A 22,453-nucleotide genomic window follows, 5' to 3' on the forward strand; every position below is an offset into this window, starting at 1 on the left:
TGTTAACATGCTAACGGCTAACATTGGTTAACGTCAGTTTTACATATTACAATGATGGGTTATTACTGATTCATTAACATGTAAGCAGCATTTTAATGATGTAGCTGGGCAAGGTGCTAAATGTTAGCTAATGTTAGCATTAGCTGTGCTTTGAACTGAATTCTAACAGCTGATTTTAGCTGAGGCTAACAAAGTCCAGATAATAACAAAGCCTGTTGAGAAAACACAAGGTAGTAGCTGTTCTGGAGCTGTCAATCATGTAACATGACCGTCATCAGCAGATGGAAAACAATTTTGTTGTCCTGTTTATATTATGACAGCCTCGAGGGAGACCTTTAGTGTTGTTGTATCACCTAATCAACTACTTCCTGGATCAATCACGTTAAGAAACAGTTGAGTCTGTTGTGTGAAAAAAACAAAACAACATGTCATGGTGATAATGACCCCAGTCTGAAGACGTGTTCATCAGTTCAGGTCTGTTAACCTTTGTGTCTGGATGGGAAGGCCAGACCAGTGGCTGATAACCTTCCTGTTAGCTGAGCAGCGTCCTAATCTGAAGAATGTATAATGATATGGCCTGTACAACAGCCTGTTAGATAAACTAAATATTCATCAAATTACAGATTACAGGCAACAGGAAATCATTTGACGACACAAACATGTTATCAAACGCGTTTAGATAATGAGGCTGTTGTAAAAGCAGTGGCCTTCTGTATAATAAAGACATTTCAAGGAATAGTTTGGGGACATATGCGTATACGCTTTCTTGCTGAGAGTTAGATGAGAAGATTGATACCACTCTTATGTCTGTGCGATAAAAATTTAAGTTACCACCAGCAGCTGGTTAGCTTAGCTTAGCACAAAGACTGGAAACAGGGGGAAATAGCTAGCCTGGCTCTGTCCAAAAGTTACACAACCCACCTCAATTTTCTCATTTAACTCTTGGCAAGAAAGTGAATATGCTTATTTGCCAAAATGTGAAGTTAAAACATGTAAACAGAGACAATATGTTATTATTGCATGCTGTCCACTTCATGTCAAACCCTTGAATTGCCTAAAAGTTTAAGTTTAAATTTAACACTTTTGCACGTTCATGTATTTCTACTTGTATTTAAGCAACAGATATGAATACTGACCAGACTTGCATGCTCATACAGGAAGTGCTCAGTCATCCATTGTCATGTGTCGCTCTGCTTGAGCAACATGATCCAGTCACACATCAGCTGCTGAGGACGCAGTTTGCTTTCAGATTTCTGCAAATTCAAGGAAACTGCGTATTTTTAGCCTACTGTAGAGCAGGATGCCATGTTAATGTAACCACAGGCATTTGTAACATCATGTATCCCGCATGTGACGACATGAAGACATGATGTACAGATGTAGATGAATCATGTCACATCGCCGTTTAGCATTTAATGTATTTGTTGGTGGTATGAAGTTTGTATGATTTAATCAATTTACTTGTTCGAGTAACAATAAATGCCGGTAAGTTAACGCTCTACTTTTACAAACGTACATGTGGTGGGTGTTTAATTGGTTGACTCCGGTATTGTTAGACTCGTACATTTCAAAGTGGTAGTTCAACGTTTTGGGAAATATTTGCTTTCTTGTCAAGAGTTAGATGAGCAAATTGATACCACTCTCATGTTTGTGCAGCTAGCTTAGCTTAGCACAAAGACTAGAAACAACAACAAAATATGAAGGGAAAAAAAAGTACATCTATATTAATGGATTATTATTACTGATGCATTTTACTGCTGTAGTGGGGCTAATTCGGACTACTTTATATACTGTTTGGTAGTGAAATCTATAAAAATGCATCATAGTTTATTTGTTGATCATTAACCTGAAAAGGAACTGAAGCTTTCAGATAAATATAGACCATACCATGAGTTCCCTCAGAAATGTGTTGGAGTAGAAGTATAAAGTAGCCTAAAATACAAATATCTGAAGTATTTACTTCAGTAAATGCTTTGGTTACTTTCCACCACTGATGTCAGACTATCTCTGTCACAAATAAGAAGCGTTAGGAACCGAAAACAAAAGGTTTTGCTCTAAATGCATAAACAACTCTGTCCTGTTCGGAGCGTCTCAATCTTATCAATCACATGAGCATTGACTTTGATTAACTCAGACTTTGTGCCTGCAGTTCCTGGAAGTCCTGCTGTGATGCATATTCATAGCTTCCCACGGCTGACGGTATTACACGTTATATATCCTTTATGGGGATCACGCCCAGTTTCCTTCTTGAAAACATCTCCACGGTTTTGAAAATGTTATGTGCTCATGAGTTTCACTCTCTCTCCGTTAACTCCTCGTCTACAACAAATGTTCTCTCATGTGGGTGTTCCCTTGCACTCTTGTTGAAGTATTTTGAGTATTTCTCAGCAGCATTTTGCAGGTTAACCTTCACGTTAAAGTGCTGCAGTTGGTTTTTAAAACTCCACCTGAACTTCTGTATTTTGTTCACACTGGAGTTGCAGATAAAGAGAGGCTGACTATCTCACACCTTTCCAAAGCTTCCTACCGTCCTAATGTAGGCGTACTGTCTGACTGTCTGACAGGAAATGTTAATAAGTAATTTCATACAGAGGCTTTGGCTTATAGGGCCCCCCTTGACCCCTTGTAGCCCCCTGGACCTGTGCCCAGTAGACCTGTTCAGTAATCCATCCATCTCCTTCAGCCACCAAGGAGCCAATAAACTGAACGATGTTGACCTACTTTGCCTTAAATGCTTGTTTAATGTGCAACGTTTCAGTACACTCCAGTCCTTAATCTCCTCAGTGTTAATTAATCAGTATGTTTACATGCACATAAGAAGCCAGGTTACAGGAGAGATCAGACAACGCGTTTACATGCACTATAAATCTGCGCATACATTCAGCACAATGTGTCTGAATTTTACAAATAGTCAAATGTTCAGTGGTGGAAACCGACTTATGTCGACTTCTAGAGGTTACTTTGTGTGAGTTTCAGTCTCAGTCGGACTTAGTCGCGTCTCTACAGTACATTTAACGGCCTTTGTTTTCATTTCTGCTATCAAAGCAATACTTTCACTCTCTGAAGTCTTTGTCGTGCACATGTGAAAATGTAAAAAGGGGATAAGAAACACTGGTCACACATCTACGTGGCCAAAGTTTACTTTCTTCAGGAGAAATTCAGCTGGGAGAATTAGGTTCCTCTACTCTGATTAAGGGGCGCAGGTTTCTTATATTCATGACATTAAAGAAATCAGATTACCGCAGAAAGCAGACACCATCCTGATTACTTAAATGCATGTGAACACTCTGAGTGATGAGGTTAGGGGGACGAAATCCTGTACCAGGAAGTTTCACTCCCTCAATCCACATTTCTAATAACAACAAATGGCCAGACCTATTCCAATTACCATCCGGGGACTCATATTTTCTCATTAGGGACGTACCTGTGTAAGTGTTTTTGCATGATTCAGCTCATCTGAAGGCTGATTTGATCACTAAAGAAGCCTTTTAATCAGGTGAGCAGCCTTGTAAGTCGCTGTGAATATGAAACATGAAACAAGTTCGAACAAACAGCCCCGGGTTCATAAAAAATCCCTTTTTTTCACAATTTTAGCTGCAACAATCCTGCAAAATACACAATGTCCTCTTCTCGACTCCATTCCAGAGGGAGGGAATCACGTGCTTCCATGATGACGCCACACATCGGGGCGGGGCATCGGTATAATAAACAAGGAGCGGGCCAATCACAGAGCTCGGTGGGACGTCGTTCTGCTGCCAGTCGGGCCTTTATAAACTTTGTGTTTCTCGATCCAAAGGAGTTTATTTTCTTCTTCTTCTTCTTCAGCCATAAAGGATATACAGTAAGTCGTACATATTCTTATTTTACTCGCTTTCTGATGTCAGAGTATCCAAGCTTGGATCAAATGTTGGGTATAAAGCAATAATATTGATGACCGTTCGAGATTTATTTCGTCATTTGAGCCCAGAATAAACAACATCCCAGTGTCCGTTTAAAAAACGTCGACTTTAAGAAATGTCTCATTTTAATTTATTTTTTAAAGTAAAAAATCCCTTCATTTTTATTGTTATTCGCCAGCCTTAGCCATCTTGTTTCATTCGGCTGCCTTTGTCGTCGTCTACCTCTCTATAGCTGAAAGCAGCCATTGCTAGTTTCTTTCCATCGGCTTAAATTTAAGAGAGAAACAACATCCACTAGTAATGTTAGTGGATCCGGTGGAAAGACCGCTATCTGGTAGCCAACTGTCAGTTAACTATTGGTTTTTTTTTCGTTTTCCTGGTTGTAGTTTCGATGTTCAGGCCGGTTTCTTGGCTCGCCGCCGCCGCAGATCCCGTGACCTGCCAACAAAACAAAAACAGACTCGGTTTATTGTTGGGATCTGGCGAAGTTTCAGCTCCCCAACTTGCAGGAAAACAACCCTCAAACAACCAACGCCTCTTTTGTTTACTCCACACAGTCGACATTATAAGTATCTCCAGGCTTATTTGGCTTATTTGGCCTAAATAGTGTCCCTGTCTGGGGGCGAGCAGTCGGGAAATGACTGCACTGTCGGGAATGTGGATCGCAGCTTTGATGCGGATCTAATTTCTTTATGAATTGCGGGAGTGAACCGGCTGCACCACAGACTGTGGATGCATGACGATGGTAAACGAGCATGACTCGACGCCTTTCACAAGAAATGATGTGTTTTGCAAAGGGAGTCTGGTTGTCTCGTCAGGACGCCAGGCCTACATCAATGACTAACTTCTTTGGAAATGGAGTCCTAACTCGTTTTTGTTCTCCTGTTGTTTTCCAGTAGGAAGCCACGATGCTACCTCTAGCCGTGTTGGCCGTGTGCCTGAGTGCAGCCCTCTCGGCCCCCAGCCTGGACCCACAGCTGGACGACCACTGGGACCTGTGGAAGAGCTGGCATTCAAAAAAATATCATCAGGTAATGTTTTTTTTCTTTTTTTTTTTTTTTTACCAGCAAGTCTTTCCAGCCTGCCAGTTACCGTGAAAAAAACAATTCTGAATGGTGTTTTCTTTGTAGAAGGAGGAGGGCTGGAGGAGGATGGTGTGGGAGAAGAACCTGAAGAAGATCGAGCTGCACAACCTGGAGCACTCCATGGGAACACACTCCTACCGCCTGGGCATGAACCACTTTGGAGACATGGTAAGAGCCCAGATTCAACACACAGAGCCACATATCAGGGTTCTTTTATTAAAAGGTCTGGAAACCAAAGAAAGCCTAGGAAAATGGACTTGCAACAAGAGTGTAGTAACATTGTACTCGTTGCCTTTTGTCCTCTTGTTGGTCTAAGTCACATTTCCTCACTTTGTTGACTTTTTTTCCCCACAGACTCACGAGGAGTTCAAGCAGATCATGAACGGCTACAAGCGCAAAGCAGAGAGGAAGTTCAAGGGGTCTCTGTTCATGGAGCCCAACTTCCTGGAGGCGCCGCGTGCCGTGGACTGGAGGGATAACGGCTACGTCACTCCCGTTAAGGACCAGGTAACGGCTGTTTTTATGGCTTGTGTTGTAGCCTCCGGGCTCCACGCCAGAGGAATTATCAAGGTGCGGTCAAACGTGTTTTTAATGCTTGGAAGGAGTAAAGGGTAGAAAAGATAAGGCAGCCACAGTGTAGTGATGTTCGTGAAGACATTTAGGATCTTTATTGAATACTTTTTGGACAGAAACTATTTCTCTGAAATTAAATTTAATGTCTTAATCGTCACAAAAGTGGAGTTAAAGTAAAAGTGTCCTCTCTCCAAGTTTCTTCAACACAAATATAGTCCGTTGTTCTGCTGGAGTCCCAATGAATCACCTCTTTTTTTTTTTTTGTAATAGCCATGTTAGCGTTGCAGGAGATCCAAAGGCAGGACCTAATATCAGCTGTTGAAGAAAACAACATTACGTCACGTGCAACTCTGAACAGTTATTTGAAAGGTCGAGGGCCCTCTGTCCACAGAAGTAAATGTTTTGCAGGAGAACGGGAAGATAAGGTGGCCACTTGCCGGTTGTTTTTGTTATCTATGTGCCCCACACTCCTCCTCCTCCTCCTCCTCCTCCTCCTCCTGGGTGCTCAGTTTGCTCTCTCCGCCCCCTCAGCATACATTAACACCCTGTAAGCTGAAACCAGTTGGACCAGCTTACTGTAAACCAGGCCAGGCTGGAGCAAACACTCAGTCATATACATTAGGTCAAAGTGCTGGAGAGCAACGTCCAATATAATTTTATTTATGGGAGCAAAGTGGTGTCCGGAGTCGGGGAGATAAAAGTGCAATAACAAGATACAGGACTTAAAAAAACATTTAGACATCAAGAAATAAAACTGTTGATGAGACAAAAGGGCAAAATATAAGAATACAACGATGACTGTGAAGGAAACTGAGCTCTGAACTCTTTTTATGGCCTCAGTCTTAATTTTAAAATCACCTGTTATCCCAAAAGTATTCACTTTACAATCCTAGAAAGCTTTGAAAACCAGTAAACACTGACATTTGACAGGCTGCTAATCGATGAATCAGTCTGCTTCAACTCTGCGTGGCCACACAGAGGAGAATAACAGCAACAAAATGGCCGACATCAGAAAGGGACACAAGAACATGAAAAGGTGTAACCCCCCTCCTCCTCCTCTCAGGGTCAGTGTGGCTCTTGCTGGGCCTTCAGCACCACTGGAGCTCTGGAGGGTCAGCACTTCAGGAAGACTGGAAAACTGGTGTCTCTGAGCGAGCAGAACCTGGTGGACTGTTCCAGACCCGAGGGCAACGAGGGCTGCAACGGCGGTCTGATGGACCAGGCCTTCCAGTACGTCAAGGACAACCAGGGCCTGGACTCTGAGGACGCTTATCCTTACCTGGGAACAGTACGTATCTCATGGGAGGACATCTTAAAATGTCAAAATCAACTGCAAATAGTTATGAATATCAATTTAAAGATTTTTTTTATATGAAATTATTGATTTTAAAGTGTAAACAAGAGTTTTAGTAAGAAAGAAAGTTCCTCTTTTCTGATATTTGTCTTCTTTTACAACATTCTTGGCATTAGAAAGGTGTTTTTAAAAAGTCCTAAATGTGAGATTCATACAACAAGGGCTGCAACTAACAATCATTTTCATTATTGATTAACCTGTTGATTATTTTCTCGAAGGTGTGACGTCTTCAACTGTCTTTTGTTAAACCAAAAACATTCAGTTTATTGTAATCAAACGTTTTGTCGATCCACTAATCGTTCTTCATGAACCCTTCAGGTGTTTCAGTGGAAAAACTGGTTGCAGATCTGTTTTCATATTTGTGAAAGGAGTTCACCAATCACCTTTTATTGATCTTATTGCTGCTTTAAAGTCATTTGTTCAGGAAATGATTGGAATATTGTAGTGTGTTGCGCCATAACGTCCCGCTCACCCTCTTCTTCTTCTTCTTCTTCATCCAGGACGACCAGCCGTGTCACTACGACCCCACGTACAACTCTGCCAACGACACCGGGTTCGTCGACGTCCCCAGCGGGAAGGAGCGCGCTCTGATGAAGGCCGTGGCCGCCGTGGGACCCGTTTCGGTCGCCATCGACGCCGGACACGAGTCTTTCCAGTTCTACCAATCAGGTCAGGAAACGCAGGACGCATCATTGTTTTTCCCACTTTTATCTGCATCCTGGTTTTTTAAATATGTCGCTGACTGGGATGTTGTTTTAGGAATCTACTATGAGAAGGAATGCAGCAGCGAGGAGCTGGACCACGGTGTGCTGGTGGTGGGTTACGGCTTCGAGGGAGAAGATGTGGACGGCAAGAAATACTGGATCGTGAAGAACAGGTGAGAAACGAGAAAAAGTACTACCTGGAAAGAAAGTAGGAATATTTAGCTTGCAGAGATACAGTTTTGTTTTTGAAGTATCATAAGGGATCAAGTCCTCAAGAGGCTTAAAATAATGACGTTTAATTTCAAGTATTTGTCTAAAATCCACTTAATTTTGTTTTTTTTGAGGGCTTTCTTTAGTCTTATATTATGGTTTTGAAATAGTATTCATTTTAGTTCCAGTCAGCATGAACTTACAACTCCTGAAATAGTGAATAGGACGTCTGTCTCTGAAGCTAGTTTGGCTTTTAATGCTCTAAAACTGCAGATACTCTGACTGTAATAGTTTAACAAATGGAGCAAATCAAATCTGTTGAACTCACGTCGTGACTTTTGCGTGTCTTCTTGCAGCTGGAGTGAGAAGTGGGGCAACAAAGGCTACATCTACATGGCTAAAGACAGAAAGAACCACTGTGGGATCGCGACAGCAGCCAGTTATCCTCTCGTTTAACGTCTGCGCGGCTCCGCAGCACGTAGTGTTTTTATTGCAATAGTTCGGCTGAAGGCGAGAGACGAGGCTTCGGTCAGAGCGAAGCGTCGACGGGAGACTCTGCGACGTTTTTAAGAGAAACACTGTTGTTTTTAGGGAAATGGCGCCATTTTGTTTTGGCTGGTTTTATGCCACTTTATTTTGTCTGAGGAGGTTTTAGTGTCGTGTTTATTCTTTGTAAATATGTGGATGCTACTTGGTAAGTGATTCCTTAACACTTGCTTCGGTCATTGTAAATGATTTTTTTTTCTACCTTTACTGTGATCAATTAAAGTTGTGAAACACTAGTTTGATGTGTGGAGGATTTTTTTTATTTAGTTTTTAGATTGCATTGTATATTGTTGCTGCCCTGTGAAAACCATGTATTTTCAGGTAGTTAAATCTTTAACAGGAGAAGTTGGAGGATTTTCTCAGCTCATAAAGCAACAAAATCAAAATTTGGAGATGCATGTTTTTCTCTGAACAGCGATTATACACATAAAATACTGTACAAAGTACCCAAGTGAAGCCATTTTATTTCTATTGTTTCTCCTAAAAACAACAAAATAAACTTATTTTAATTACATTTTAAATTAGATTCAGTTAGAAAACTGCTGATATAATGATGCAAATAAATAAAAGAACCTTTCATTGTTACATGACAAAGTACAAAGTGATCAATCACCTGTATTGATCTCTAACTTTTAAAGATGTCACTCAGACTGGGGGTTTGTTTTTGTAAGATTAATCTTTTTCCTCAAAACACTCATTGACAAATTTAGGGATCAATGTCCACACACGATATTTTCAGCTGTTACAGATCAATGGAGTTGATCACAAAATCGTTTGTGGACCTGCTTTAACTTGTAACCAGGTTTAGTCGTGTTATTCAGAGCGCTGTGGTTGAGCTCATGTCGTGCTGGTTTGACATGTGGAGCAGAGAGTCACATGATCTCGTGTAAAAGCAGCTGTGCTCTCTGACGTCTGGTCCTGGGATCTTATAGGATTATTGATCCTTTAACAATGGTGTTGATTCATGAGCAAACGGAGTTGGCTTCTAGTTCTTTTAGGTCAGATGTGGGCTGCTGAATGACCGGGATGACAAGTGTCCTATATGTTAGCAGTAAAGGTGTGTGTGTGTGTGTGTGTTCATGTTTCTATAACATATTTACTTCACCTCCGAGTTCAGTCCCGGCTGATATGCAGAGCAAACAGTACAAGCAGCTGGAGGAATGTGTTGATGTGTTGTGCAACCTAAAAAAAAAAAGAAAAGAAAAAGGACAGAAGGACTGAGAGGTTAAAGGGTCAGTTCACATAATCACAACAAAAACAAAAACATATACTCACTCACCTCTGGTCGACAGTTCTGAGGTATCTGCCTCTGAAGCTTCTGCTGCTGGAGGTGACGGATGATTTCAGAAGCAGTGAAATACAATATTTACAGAAACATCCTGGTTAAAAGTCCCGTACAGCTTCCTTTAAGGACACTGAGGTCGCGTCCTTCGTACTTTTTAATGGGAATTTTAGCAACTTTAAAAAAAACGACGCATTGTGTAAATGTTACAGTCTGATTCCAGCAGCTTTACATTTAACTTCTTCATCAACTTTTCAACAAAATAAATCAATAAAACATTAAGTATTTCTGTCTCTGCCACTTTTCTGTCCAGGCTTTTCATCAACAGACAGTTTAATTGTACAGTTAACTGAATAAATAAAATACAAGATTGTACTGTCAGTACTTGTACCTGATTAATACTGATGAAGGAAGGAAACAAAAGAAGGACACAAGGAAACAAAGAAGGAAAGAAGGAAACAACAGATTTGGCCAACAAGTGGAAATTCTACATCATAATAATAAACTCGATCCTCTTAACTGTCTTCATAAAAAGAGTGAAGAGGAACGTAAAAAAAGTGTAGTTTTAATTCAGTTTGTAGCACCGCCGCTGGCAGAATGAAATCGTGGGAATCTGTTGGAGCGTTCAGCTTCATGACGGATTGCGACTCAGATGAGAAAATGTAGGTGAGCAACAACTTTTCATTTATCCACAGCTGACTGAAGTGAAGTGTTCTGAGGGCAGCTCTTCATTGAGTCAGCAAAGAGTCAAAAATACATCAATAGAAACAGAAATACTTAAGACATGTTGCACAAACTGAGAAACACATCCTGTGACTCATCAATATGTCTTTATGAATCCTTGTTGTACCTTCAAAACCATCTGACTGAACCAAACAATCATCATTTGTTTCAAAAAATGTACATTTAATGACTTTTAAGTGTTGAAGTACATGAAAGGCCGTGATTCTAATATTGTTCTAAAAGAGGCGCAGAGGACGAGCTGAAATGACTGTAATTGTAATGTTTTGTTGTCTGATGATCGAGATGTTAAAGGAACACTTAGCACAATTATTCCTGAGGGATTAGATGACTCAAATTGTTAGATTTATTCAAGTATTATTCTACGATCAAGAGACATTTATGCTGCTGCTGCAGCTCTACGGGTACTTCTTAACGAAGGACAGGTACTCGTTGACGTCGTCAGGGGAGCCGACCACGAAGGGCACCCGCTGGTGGAGCGCCTCGGGCTGAACGTCCAGCACCCTCTGAGCGCCGGTGGTGGCGAGGCCTCCCGCCTGCTCGATGAGGAAGGCGATGGGGTTGCACTCGTACAACAACCGCAGCTTCGGGGAGAAAACAGTGAAGAAAAACATACATACATCTTTACATAAAGAAGAAGCACAAGAGTTCCTCTTTAATGACCTTGTTCATCCAACAGCACTAAGAGTACATTTCTGTAGCAGTCAGTAGATGCTGTCTGCTATCAGGTGGAACAAAACGTGTTGAGAAAAGGCGAATACAATACGTCTTCTAGGTTTAGAAAGCATTATGATGATAGAAATGTTACTACGTCATGTATCTGAATCATTACTTTACAGCCACATTTAAGTTATAATTTTCCTAAGGGCCATTTAATAAAGTGAACACACTTAAAACTGTTCATTTAGATGTTTTTCACAAACTCAGAAGCCCCTTAAGCACCGCACGTTCTTTCTATTCACGTTTACATTCACGTCAGCGGCCAGTAACACATCCTCATTCAGAAACGGAAGTAGAAGAAGAAACACAACTACACCACATGCTAATCGGGCTTCAGCATCAAGGTGTCACCATATCTATATAACACAAGTTGAAAACGTGTACAGGCCGCGGCAGTCGTGCAATGATTCTGAGATGCTGGTCGTGGAGGAGTACCGCTTAAAACTATTTTCTCAAGTGAGCCGAGTTTAAACGATTTCACTTCCCAGTAAGCACTGACTGACATCTGTGTTAAAACGGGGGCTAAATTTAGCTGAAATGTGTTTTGGTTTTCCAGGTTACTTTTAACTGTTTCATTTCACGTGTCAGTGTGACGCAGGTCCTGACTACACGTTGAAACATGTAATTCAACGAAACAACCTGTGAACAACCTGTTTATTACTGCCTATAATTATATATTTTTCCTGCTTTGGTTTTAACATTTACAATTAATTAATTAATCTAATTTTAATGATTTTAATCTTCATGCCACTGTGTTTAAAGTGTGCTGTATGTCCAGTATGTAATGTATGTAATGGATCATCATGAGACCAGCTGTGTGCTCTTATTTGAATGTTTTTTTTTTTGTCATTTGAGCACTTTAATAATAAACAACAGTTCGAGATGTAAACAATGACAGTATGTTCCTGATAAATGGGTCGCAGAGAAACTGGGTGAGAGGTTGTTGTTTATCTTTACGACCTGCCTCGACCGCGTCTCAGCTTTATTTATCACAGGACGGGAAAAAAACACCTCCCAACTCAAGTTACACTACGGCAAGACTCACCAGTCACTCCACAGTTGGCCTGGACATGCAACACAAGAGAGACCAGAAACCAGAATCTTGTAGGTCGGACTGGCCTTTAAACTGACCTGTTGAGGCACTTGGGGGAGACTTGAGGACTTCTGGACCAGTGACTCTGCTACAATGGGCTCATTAATAAACCAGTGTGGGTCACTGGTTTCATACCTAACTTTCTGATGTACTGGTTTTTTGTTTTGGTACAAAAGTTTTGAGGTTTTATGGCTCAACTCTTGTTTGTTTTTGTTTTGTTTTAATTCACATTAATTATTTGTAGTCTTTAAAGCAAACTTCTTCTCCTTTTCACACCATATTTGACCCGTAAAAACACATTTTCTACTTCAAAATATTGCCTTTGCCCTTGTCCCGAGTTTACAGCAGGTACATCCCTGTTCTTAATAGGTATTATCTAAGAGTTTTTAATGAGTTTAAGACCCTGTGGCTTATGCGGAAATCACAAAATCTGACAGTGGCAGTGCTTCAGTAAGATGGCTTGGTGAGGGTCAGCGCGTACCTTTCCTTTGGGGCTCTTCTCGTTGGCGGGGTACATGAAGATCCCTCCGTAGGCGATGGTGCGGTGAATGTCTGAGACCATGGAGCCCACATAACGAGCTCCGTAAGGAGAGCTGCCGTCCTGCAGGAGGCCAGGGTACATGTTAAATATTAGTGCAAGGAGTGAAGAAGATTGTTAGTTTCCACAATTCAAAAGATCTTTTTAACCAAGCTCACAAACTTCATATGTTTTAATTGGGGTTGGTATTAAACCTCAATACCTTTTTAGTGCGGATGGAAATGTGTGTGTTCGGTCAAGTTTGTGGATTTCTTTAAATTCTAATTTTGCCTATTTTAGACTTTTAGTCAAAGTTCTTGTATTTAATTGACAACATCTCCCCATTGGCCTGAGAGTCTTTCGCAGAGAAGAGCAGCTTGTATTCATGTCAGTCACGATGGTTTTCACGGTGGAAAAAAAATCAAAACATCCAAAGAAAACTGTCAAACCACCAACTCAGCTTCGTCAACTCTCTACTTTCACGCCTAAATTTACAAAACGTATGCGAAGATAATCCTGATCCTGATCCACCTGAAGCCTTTTAATGATCTCGATGTTTCCTTTTCAAGTCAGAGTGATAACTGATTATTTGAGGCCTGCTGTCTAAACACTTATTATGAAACAAATGGCCTCAGGTTAACTAACACACACACAATGCAGACAGTCACCTCCAAACATCGACATTACATAAAAACGTCTCGTGCTAATTTCCATCAGCCGGCTTTAAGTACTCATTTTTCTAATAAATACTTTTTTGGTTAATCAATCTGAAGAAGTGGTTTAAAAGGAAAAATGAATGACATCCTACATATATATATATAGATATAGATATATATATCTATATCTATATATATATATATATAAAAACAGGTCAGTTGGGCAGCTCATTTGAAAGTTGCAGCTACAGCAGATCTGCTTCGTTCAGAGATCATGAGCCGTTCTGACCAGCTGCCGATGAAAAACTGAACAGCAAACAACAGACGGGTCAAAGTCCATCTGCAGCAACTGGAACACACGTGAAGACTGCGTTACACAAACCTAAACAAAACAGGCGGCTTCAGGATCACTGTTTGGTTCAACAAGTGGCCTTTCAGAGTACGATAAGTGTCTTTCTTCTTCTTTAATTTATTTCACCATATTTTATTCACTGACTCCAAACCAAACAGTCCATCTTAACGTGGAGTTGCTCTGAAGTGAGCTTCATGTTCAGAGCGGCACAACGTGATGCAGAGTCATGTGCCTGCTGAGTCACATCCCAGTCATCATGAGGGTGTGTGTGTGTGTGTGTGTGCATAGTATTTCCCTCATAAACAGACCCACCCACATTACGCACACACTCTCAAAAGGAAAATCACATCCAGCCGGCCAACAAGAAACTTCCTAAAATAAAAGAAGAGAAAATGAGAATGGAAGTAGAGGGAAGTAGCGAGAGGGAAAGTTTTTGAGGGTGAGATGTGACGGAAAATGGTCGCCAGAAAAACTACATGTCATGCCGTTCTTCACAGGCTTTTAAATGAGTTTGCAACCTGATATTTCTAATAGAAGTGTGTCAGTATCAAACAACCATCTCGTGTTAAAATCATCATTTGGCTCACAGAGAGAGAGTCATATAATTTAATGTCTATTTCCTTGATTTTCATTCATTCATGTCATTTTCCAACAGCAGGATTTAGTCCCTTTACAAAAAGCGCAGAGAGGAACACTGAGATACTTAAAAAAGATAAAGGAAACCACCTTTACTCCGGATTTAAACTTCTCTCTTTGTCTTTTCAGCAACATTTGCATTCCAGTTCAACCTTGTGAGACAAGTTTTTGCTATTTCCTAATGCGACGCACCTCCGTCAGTGAGTAACAGTGTGGTTACTGCTGCTGGGTCATGATGGTCGTGTGAAGAGCAACATGATGATGAGTGTTCGACCAATGCTGGTGGAAGATATTAGTAGAAGACGCAACTGACATGTTCCATTTTCATGCCTAAAATACTGCAATTTGTACTAAATGTACTTTTTCAAAGTGTAAAAGGCTCTGAAACAATCCTTAAACTATCACGGGACTTTAAGGAAGGTGACTGATGACACGACAACTTACATCTACAAAAACATCCCTGACCCACACAAACACAAGGCCAAATACAAATTATAAAGAGAGTTATAGTGCAGCCCTGATCAAAAAGAACTGAGAGTTGGAGCAGACCTCAAGTCTTCTGAGTTTATTATGCTGCAAGAGTGGTTTCGATAGTTTTATGTGCTTTATTTGCCGTTAATGTTGGAATCCGTTCTAACTGATGTGGATTCAAGCTGACCGCAGCCGCTGTCGTCGAACAAACTATTCAGAGCCACATTTCAAGCCTACAGGCAGCGTTTGATGATAAAGATACAGATTTTTAAGTGGAGGATTCTTTTAATCTCAAAGCACCGCTGAGGCCGACAGGTCGGCTGATGCTGCGTAAATAAATGAAAATGGAATGAAAGTAAAATATTACAGATTTTTGAGTCTGATTTTATGTAACTGTCAAGTCCAGTCAGTTTTATTTATATAGCCTGATATCACAAATCACAAATTTGCCTCAGGGGGGGTTTTACAATCTGTACAGCATACAACACCCTCTGTCCTCAGACCCTCGATTCAAAGGAGGAAAAACTTCCCAAAAAACTGGGAACAGGGAAAAAAATGGAAGAAACGTCAGGAGGAGCAGCAGAGGAGGGGATCCCTCTCCCAGGACGGACAGACAGGAAATAGAAGTTGTGTGTAAAGAATAGACAGACATGATGAAATTATAAATAAACTCTGGTCAAGAAGAAGCCTCAGAGACGGACGCTCAAGCTTTCAGATTTCAGTACGGTACATCAGCGAACCAATCACTGATGACACGGGTGCTGGAGAAGTGCTGAGTGTGCGCGTGTGTGCGGAGATCAGAGTTTCCAGATGAGAAGCTGCAGTTTCCTGAGGAACGCGACGTTTCCTGCAGTAACTGTGTCGACATCCTGCAGCTCAGCTGACCGAGCTGCTGCCCTTCAACCTGTCTGGCCGAAGTGTCACGCTCGACTGGTGGATCACATGTTTGGGTCAGGATGGTTACTCTTTGAACACTCAGCGTGCGGTACCTGGTCGCACAAAGCGACTTTACTTTAACCTTTAAAACATTACAACATACGTATCCCGTATTAGTTTGTTCCAACAATAAAGCTGTACGAGACATTTAAACCGTCACTTAGCTGCAGCGAGCCACACCATCAGCCAACCGGATTTTAACTTCACTATTCATTTTCACAATAAAACTAAAAGGAGGTGAAAGGTGAATTCCTTATTTCAGCTAATGAATTAAGCTGAAAATGACAATTTCTTAGAGGAAAATATTAAAAAAAGAGTAAACATATCTTTTTAGGTTTAACATAAATGTACATTATTTCTGCTGTTGAGAAAAAGAACTCCAATCTGCTGATACCATTTGAAAAAAGAACAGCTTTTTGTGTTCTGCCAACCAAAAGTCCTCATGCAAACTCATTCTACCAGAGCAAACGCTTGCTCAGGATTCACATGATGAGTGTGAGAGGTTGCTGGTGTTTGACATCCTGCCTCAGGACGGAGCACGAGCACAGCTGTGTGTCAGCAGAACTGACGCTCTTTCTATTGTACAGCTTTGATTAAAGGTGTCAGATTCAAAACCACAAACACAAAGTAGAACTGATCGATGTCAAAACCTGGGCTCAAATTAGTGGGAGTTTTGTGTGTTTGTGTGCACAGTAGTTTCTCTATAAGTCGTTTAGTTTTGTTATACCCTCTCACCTCTGGGTACTTCTTGTGCTTGAGGTACTCGTTGATGGAGGGGTGGAAGTACTTGGCGTAGCCCTCGTTAAGGCTGTAGATCTTTCCCTTCTGCTTGATCTTCACGTTCCTCTCAGTCAGGATGAACTCACCGATGGCCTGAGGAACACGAACGTAATGTTTAGGTGGGATAATCCACGACAGAGCATACCACCAGACAAAAAAAAAAACAACCTTCGAATTCAAATCGAATTCACCATAATTTGACTTGTTTTAAGGGCAATTTGAGTGAAAGAAAGGCTTAAAAACACATTAAAAAGGTGTCACATCATATAAAATGATGAATCAGGACAGCAGCCAGCAGATTAGATGAATAAAGAATAAAAAAACTTGTGCATATTTGTTAATTGAGTGTGTTTTTCATATTTGGATTTGCATACCAAGTCATCAAAATGCTTTGTGGAAAAATCATTATCTTTAAATTTTACATTTCCAGGGAAAGAAAATGTGTCATATTCAACAAAACAACCTAAATATACTTATGAAGGGAGTACAGTCCACTGCTGCAGAATACATGTTCTGTATCACAACATAATGTAGTATGTAATGACATTATCTGACAGGCTTCAGAGGGCAGGAACAACATTTTTCTCTTGTGTGTTCACTGGTTTTATTAGCTTTCTGGATGCAGCAAAAACAAGATTACTTACAAACACACACTGAACCTTTTCATCCTATAATAACTAAAACTGCTTTCACAAAAGTCTTTCTATTTGTGGGTAAACCTGAATCTGGAATAAGATGCAGAAAATGGTATGGGTAAGTCTGTGAGTGAGTGTGAAAGGGTGAAAATAAAATGAAAAGATGATAAAAAACTATGTAAAGACCTATGACCTCCAGTCAGGGGTATCGAAAAGGGAAACAACCACCAATAAATACAAAAAAAGGCTGAAATTCTTACATCAGTCTTGAATTGATGCTCTTTTTTGCCTTTGTACTATATATAATATGATTTATACTTATGCTGGATTCAACAGTGAAGGTAGCACGCACTTCCTGCCCAATAAAAAGGGTGTTGATGTGTGTTTTCAGTCCCTACATCCCTGACTGCACTGTGGAGACGTGCAGCACGGAGGAATGATTGACAGGACAATATGTGTTTTCTCAAATAAAAGCAGCTATAGAGCAATAAAAGCATAAAACTGTTAACAGTGACAGTGAAGAGCAGGATACTGAAAGCAGAAGACAGCAGTGGACGTCTGGGCGTATCTCACTTCCTGTCATTTCACCACCAGATCTCAGAGGAAAACTGGAGACATTTAACTGAACTGTAGTGAGTATGAGGTACTCACAGGGTCCAACATAAAGAAGTTGAGGCCGGCGCCGGTGCTGAGGGCCACCAGGGTGGCACTGCCGTACAGGGTGTAGCCTGCACACACGATGTTGCTTCCCGGCTGCAGGGCATCTTTCTCTGTGGGCTCCCCCTCTGATGTCTGAGCGACCCGAGGGGGGAAATAAACCAACAAAGAAGAAAACATAAACAGCGGTATCCTGCAGATTTCAGTTCCTCAGATAACACTAACCCAGGAGTGTCTGTTTCAGGGACTGTATGCTAAGCTACAATAGTGAGGGTGCTAAATGGGGCCACACTGTATGTAGAGCAACAATCTGATATCACTGATATTACTACTTTAAGTTAAAAGCATCTAAATGTCTGTGTGGTTCTTCTCTCACCCCACAGTAAGTGGGATTTGTAGCTTTGTGTTGTGAAATGTTAAATATGATATATGATGCATAGTTTCTCTACTTGATAGGCCAATAAAACAGACTGTAACTCTGGAAATGACTGAATGACTCCCTCTGCATGCAGTTTAGTGAGCGGAAACCTGGATTAGATGGACAGCAGTGCCCCCTTGTGTCGGCAGAGCATCACAGCACTTACAAGCAGCTAAAAGCTATTTACACGATAAATATCCTAATATATAATACATAAAACTATTCGGACACTCACCTTTCATAAAATGATGAATATAGTTATGTCACAATTATTATCCAAAACAAAAAGAGACAAGCTGTACTACATTTGTTTGGTGCTTGTTTTTCTGAACGTTATTTTAAGGTATTTCTCCTCCTTTTGGACATAGGAAAATTGCATAACAAGCTATTAGACCTTCTTAATGAAACAAATACATTCAATGAATATTTGCAATGTGCCATAATCATATAATCTGTTTACAAACAACATTTGAAAGCACAACACAGATAAGTGTTATTGTTTCCTTTTCTGCCTGGAATGAACCTTATGAACTGTTGTTGCATCATTTTAAAAATGGGACGCAACGAGGAATAAAATCCTTCTTTCCTCATTCCTGAAAATCTTAACAACAGTAAATAAGAAGACTTTGTGATATCAGAATATTCTTTTCAGTGCCTGCATGCTTTGTGCATCTTTACAGATGTCAGACTCACCCGTTTGTAGATAGCAAATATGGTGCCGATTGAAGCCAAGCAGTCGATGTTACTGGAGCCGTCCAGAGGGTCAAAACAGACCACGTACTTTCCCTGTGACGAAACACAATCAGGCCGAGAAGTTATTAAGAATTTTAAAAAAAAGAGTCAATTTTGTTCCATTACATACTCTTAAAATGAAACAAATACCACAAATTGAATTATTTCACATTTAACTAGTTTCTCTTTATAAGAGACTGTCCCAGTTATCAGCACCAGGCTCTACATAGAGATCACAGAGAACTGCTAACAGGCATCCAGCTGTTAGTTGTGGCTGTAGATCTGGTATTAAACTACAAGGCTCCTCTGTTAGTGTTTTATTCTGAATAATTTATGGGTCGTCAAATTCAGCAGCAGCCAGGAGTTTCATTCAACATGCAATATTTATTCAAAGGATGTAGGAGGACAGTGTGGTCACACGTCAGGGGATTTCAAGTCTATCTGAACTGTTGAACTTAATGTTGAACTATAATATTCTGTGTTATGAATGACGTGAAACACATCCTCCAGAATAGTATACCTTATCGCTATTACTGGGCTCAAAACACACAGGTATGATAAGCAATTCAGTATGAGCAGCTCTAATGGTGTCAACGCCTCTAAATGCTTCTTCTATATTTTCTTTTATACTTTATATTCTATGATATATTGCTATACTATACTATATATTGTTGTAATATATTACATTTCACTTTATATCCCATACTATATTATATTAATACATTATACAGTTTTATTACCTTGTATTTCTATTTTACTTTGAGTATAATTACTTCACTTTATAATCATATTCTATATTATTCTGTGTGTGTACGCTGTTAAAGTAGATGGTATCATATTACTCTAGCAGAACTTTACTATTAATTTAAGTGGAACACTGGTTGTACTGCTGCCTGCCTTGTAATTTTGAGTTTAATTGCTGTTATAATTTCTATTTTTATTTCTAGTCTTATTTTTATTTTATATACTTCTAATCATTTTCTTACTTTCTCTATATATTTGTACTTACTTCTATCCTTGTGCTGCTGCAACACCTGAATTTCCCCCCTCTGAGGATCAATATTATTTATTATTATTCATTAAGAGACAAGGCACATTAAGCAACACTTCAGTTTACACATGAATGTAAATGTGACAGGGTTAGCTAATGAGCTCATTTTCATCCCTAGTCCCTGGGCAGGCTCATTTTAACTTGTAGGACAGGTGAAAAAAACCCTAGTATCCATCATCATGCAGTGTTGTTGTCGTCCTCAGCAGACAACTAGTGTTCACCACTCACCCTCTTTTCTTTGGGAGTGATGATGAGCTCCTTGTTCTCCTCAGACACCATGCAGCAGGTGCTGTAGGAGGCCTGCAGCATGTTGATGACCAGGTCGTTGGACAGCACGTCCAGCTTCTTCACGTCGTCGCCCGTCACGTTCACTGAGCCCGCCAAGCCCTGCCTGTGTGGACCAATCGATCAGCGCAACACACAACTTGATGGCGGGGGCGTCTACTGTAACGCCACAATGCTTTATTTATAAGCACACATTTTACCTTTATCAAAAATATTGCGGCTCCTGCGATTTGGATATTGCACTTGTTGCCATGTTGCGATTTCATTAATATTTCGATGAATTGTCCAGCCATAGACAGGGCCACACATGTCAAAATCTAAATGCAGCCTAAAAGGTCGAGCTGCTAAAAAGACTCGTCTCACAACCCCAGTCAGAAACCGACCCCTTTCAGGCTCCTGCAGAACACTGGCTTCTCTCCAAGGTCAATCCCCTTCACAAAGAGCCGTTTGTTCTGTGACTTTTCAACAAATCAAAAATGTTGTGCAATCACAATGTTACAATTTTATCTCCTGCTAGACAGGACACTGAAAAAGCTGCACAATCTTTTATCACTTCCAGATTAGAGTGTTGAAATGCACCTCAACTCATACAAAGCTTCTACGCCACACAAAACAATCAATCATATCATATCTGCTTCTACGGTACAGTGCTGAAATCCTGTCTTGGCTGGCAAATCTACTGTGGGAGTGAAGCAAAATGTTAAAGAACCACCTTCAGCAAGACACTGAACTCCTCCCACCTCTATGACTGCTGTTCTGCAGCTGACCTTGACCTCTGACCTCTCCGTGGCAAGCAACACAAGTCTTACAAAGTTCCAAAGGTATCATCACGTTATTATTTCCTCTAAAAGACCAAATGTGCACATTAGTGTTTAGTCACTTTATATCAGTCAGTAATGTAATGGGGCATATACAGTACATCAGTGGTTCCCAGTAAGCCTATTCCAGTACCTCAGTACTTACAGGTGGGCCAGGCCTGCCTTGCGCACAGCAGATGAAATGGCTTTGATGGCGGTCAGCATGGCGTTGATGAGCTGGGTCAGCTCACCGGTCGCCCCCTTAGCCTGGCGGCCGGTCTCGATGACGAACCGGGTCAGGGTCCATACGTCCGTGTCAAACGTCGACTGGTCCGACATGGTGGGTTCTGGTCCTTCTGTCCCTCCTGGTGGGCAGCAGATCCGGCGGAGGACGGACAGTAAGTGAGCGACCTCATTACCAGCCAAGTCCTTTTCATACCGGGAGCCATCGGGATCTATTTGTGAGTGCAGCCGAGTGGAAGTGTGTGTGTGTGTGTGTGTGTGTGTGTGTGTGTGTGTGTGTGTGTGTGTGTGTGTGTGTGTGTATTTGGAGATGGGTGAGGGGGTGTCAGGTGTCAGCTCTACAGGCTGGCACAGTTTAATCCTGCACAACACAAGCACTGTTATTCATTTCATCTTGCAACATGTTTGACACCAGTAACTCAAAACTTGGGTAACAATGAGAGCTCTTAGGTAAATTCTCAGTATTTTAACCACATTTATTTGCACATTGCACAGTTTGGTGGTGTGACAATAGAGGAACAACTGTCTATAGTCTGTATCCAAGTTCATGTGGTGAACAAAGAGGCGTGATTATAAAAAACGTAATCCTGTTTACTTAAGGTTAAGACATCCTGCAGGAAGTGTTTATAATAGAACTACATTTTGATGCTTTAAATGAACTCACTGACTACATATAATCTATTTATTCAATATGCTTTATTTCACCCACTACCATCGAAACAACTTATATGATTTAGTTTAAAGGGAGTTTTGATTCAGTATTTTAGGTTTCTGAGCCACAAGACACTTTGGTTAAAGTGAGAAAGAGACGTGAATTTAATATGAAGAGAGTAGAAGAAGACTCGGTTGCTAAGTTGTAGCACAACAGCGGCTCAAGTGAGCTTTAAAAAGGTCATTAGGGCTCCGTGAGCGCCCACTGACCTTTAGCTTAAAGGTCAACTCCTCTGGATAAAGTATCTCTTAACTTTTGTAGACAGTATATCTTCCAACCTTTCAATTTCTAAATCACAATGAATTTAATTTAAGTCTTCTATACAACTTATCTTATTTTATCCACATATGTGAAATGCTGCATGTTTC

The 22,453-nt window shown here is 40.7% G+C and overlaps 2 protein-coding genes across 4 annotated transcripts; one reads left to right on the plus strand and one right to left on the minus strand.

Annotated features, from left to right (window-relative positions):
• The first annotated feature begins 3,742 nt into the window (after positions 1 to 3,742).
• ctsla (cathepsin La) lies at positions 3,743 to 8,607 on the plus strand. 2 transcript variants are annotated; one of them, XM_070904437.1, is made up of 8 exons: positions 3,743 to 3,841; positions 4,796 to 4,930; positions 5,030 to 5,152; positions 5,339 to 5,491; positions 6,621 to 6,845; positions 7,412 to 7,580; positions 7,671 to 7,788; positions 8,182 to 8,607. In XM_070904437.1, the coding sequence occupies exons 2-8, from the start codon at positions 4,808 to 4,810 to the stop codon at positions 8,279 to 8,281; spliced, it is 1,011 nt and encodes a 336-aa protein (XP_070760538.1). In that variant the 5' UTR covers positions 3,743 to 3,841; positions 4,796 to 4,807; the 3' UTR covers positions 8,282 to 8,607. The 2 variants fall into 2 exon arrangements, with proteins under 2 accessions (XP_070760538.1, XP_070760540.1); XM_070904439.1 differs by having other exon boundaries at positions 3,820 to 3,841; positions 4,799 to 4,930.
• On the minus strand, positions 7,619 to 21,469 carry fbp2 (fructose-1,6-bisphosphatase 2). Of its 2 annotated transcripts, XM_070904436.1 has the most exons (8): positions 21,297 to 21,469; positions 20,277 to 20,439; positions 18,959 to 19,051; positions 17,842 to 17,982; positions 16,511 to 16,648; positions 12,689 to 12,808; positions 10,818 to 10,978; positions 7,619 to 7,649 (listed from the first exon to the last, which is right to left on the minus strand). In XM_070904436.1, the coding sequence occupies exons 1-8, from the start codon at positions 21,467 to 21,469 to the stop codon at positions 7,619 to 7,621; spliced, it is 1,020 nt and encodes a 339-aa protein (XP_070760537.1). The 2 variants fall into 2 exon arrangements, with proteins under 2 accessions (XP_070760537.1, XP_070760536.1); XM_070904435.1 differs by lacking the exon at positions 7,619 to 7,649 and having other exon boundaries at positions 10,520 to 10,978.
• Between the last annotated feature and the right edge of the window lie 984 nt (positions 21,470 to 22,453).

This window comes from Enoplosus armatus, chromosome 4 (genome assembly GCF_043641665.1).
Source record: "Enoplosus armatus isolate fEnoArm2 chromosome 4, fEnoArm2.hap1, whole genome shotgun sequence".
NCBI classification, from domain to species: Eukaryota; Metazoa; Chordata; class Actinopteri; order Centrarchiformes; family Enoplosidae; genus Enoplosus; species Enoplosus armatus.

Excerpts from the sequence above, each read along its gene's own strand:
- ctsla (XM_070904437.1), top strand. The coding sequence starts at position 4,808 with ATGCTACCTCTAGCCGTGTTGGCCGTGTGCCTGAGTGCAGCCCTCTCG. Across the intron at positions 5,153-5,338 it reads TGAACCACTTTGGAGACATG|ACTCACGAGGAGTTCAAGCA; the intron begins GTAAGAGCCCAG and ends TTTTCCCCACAG. Across the intron at positions 7,581-7,670 it reads TTTCCAGTTCTACCAATCAG|GAATCTACTATGAGAAGGAA; the intron begins GTCAGGAAACGC and ends ATGTTGTTTTAG.
- fbp2 (XM_070904436.1), bottom strand. The coding sequence starts at position 21,469 with ATGTCGGACCAGTCGACGTTTGACACGGACGTATGGACCCTGACCCGG. Across the intron at positions 17,983-18,958 it reads TATTTGCTATCTACAAACGG|ACATCAGAGGGGGAGCCCAC; the intron begins GTGAGTCTGACA and ends CGGGTCGCTCAG. Across the intron at positions 7,650-10,817 it reads GACGACGTCAACGAGTACCT|CGACATATTTAAAAAACCAG; the intron begins GTCCTTCGTTAA and ends CATCCCAGTCAG.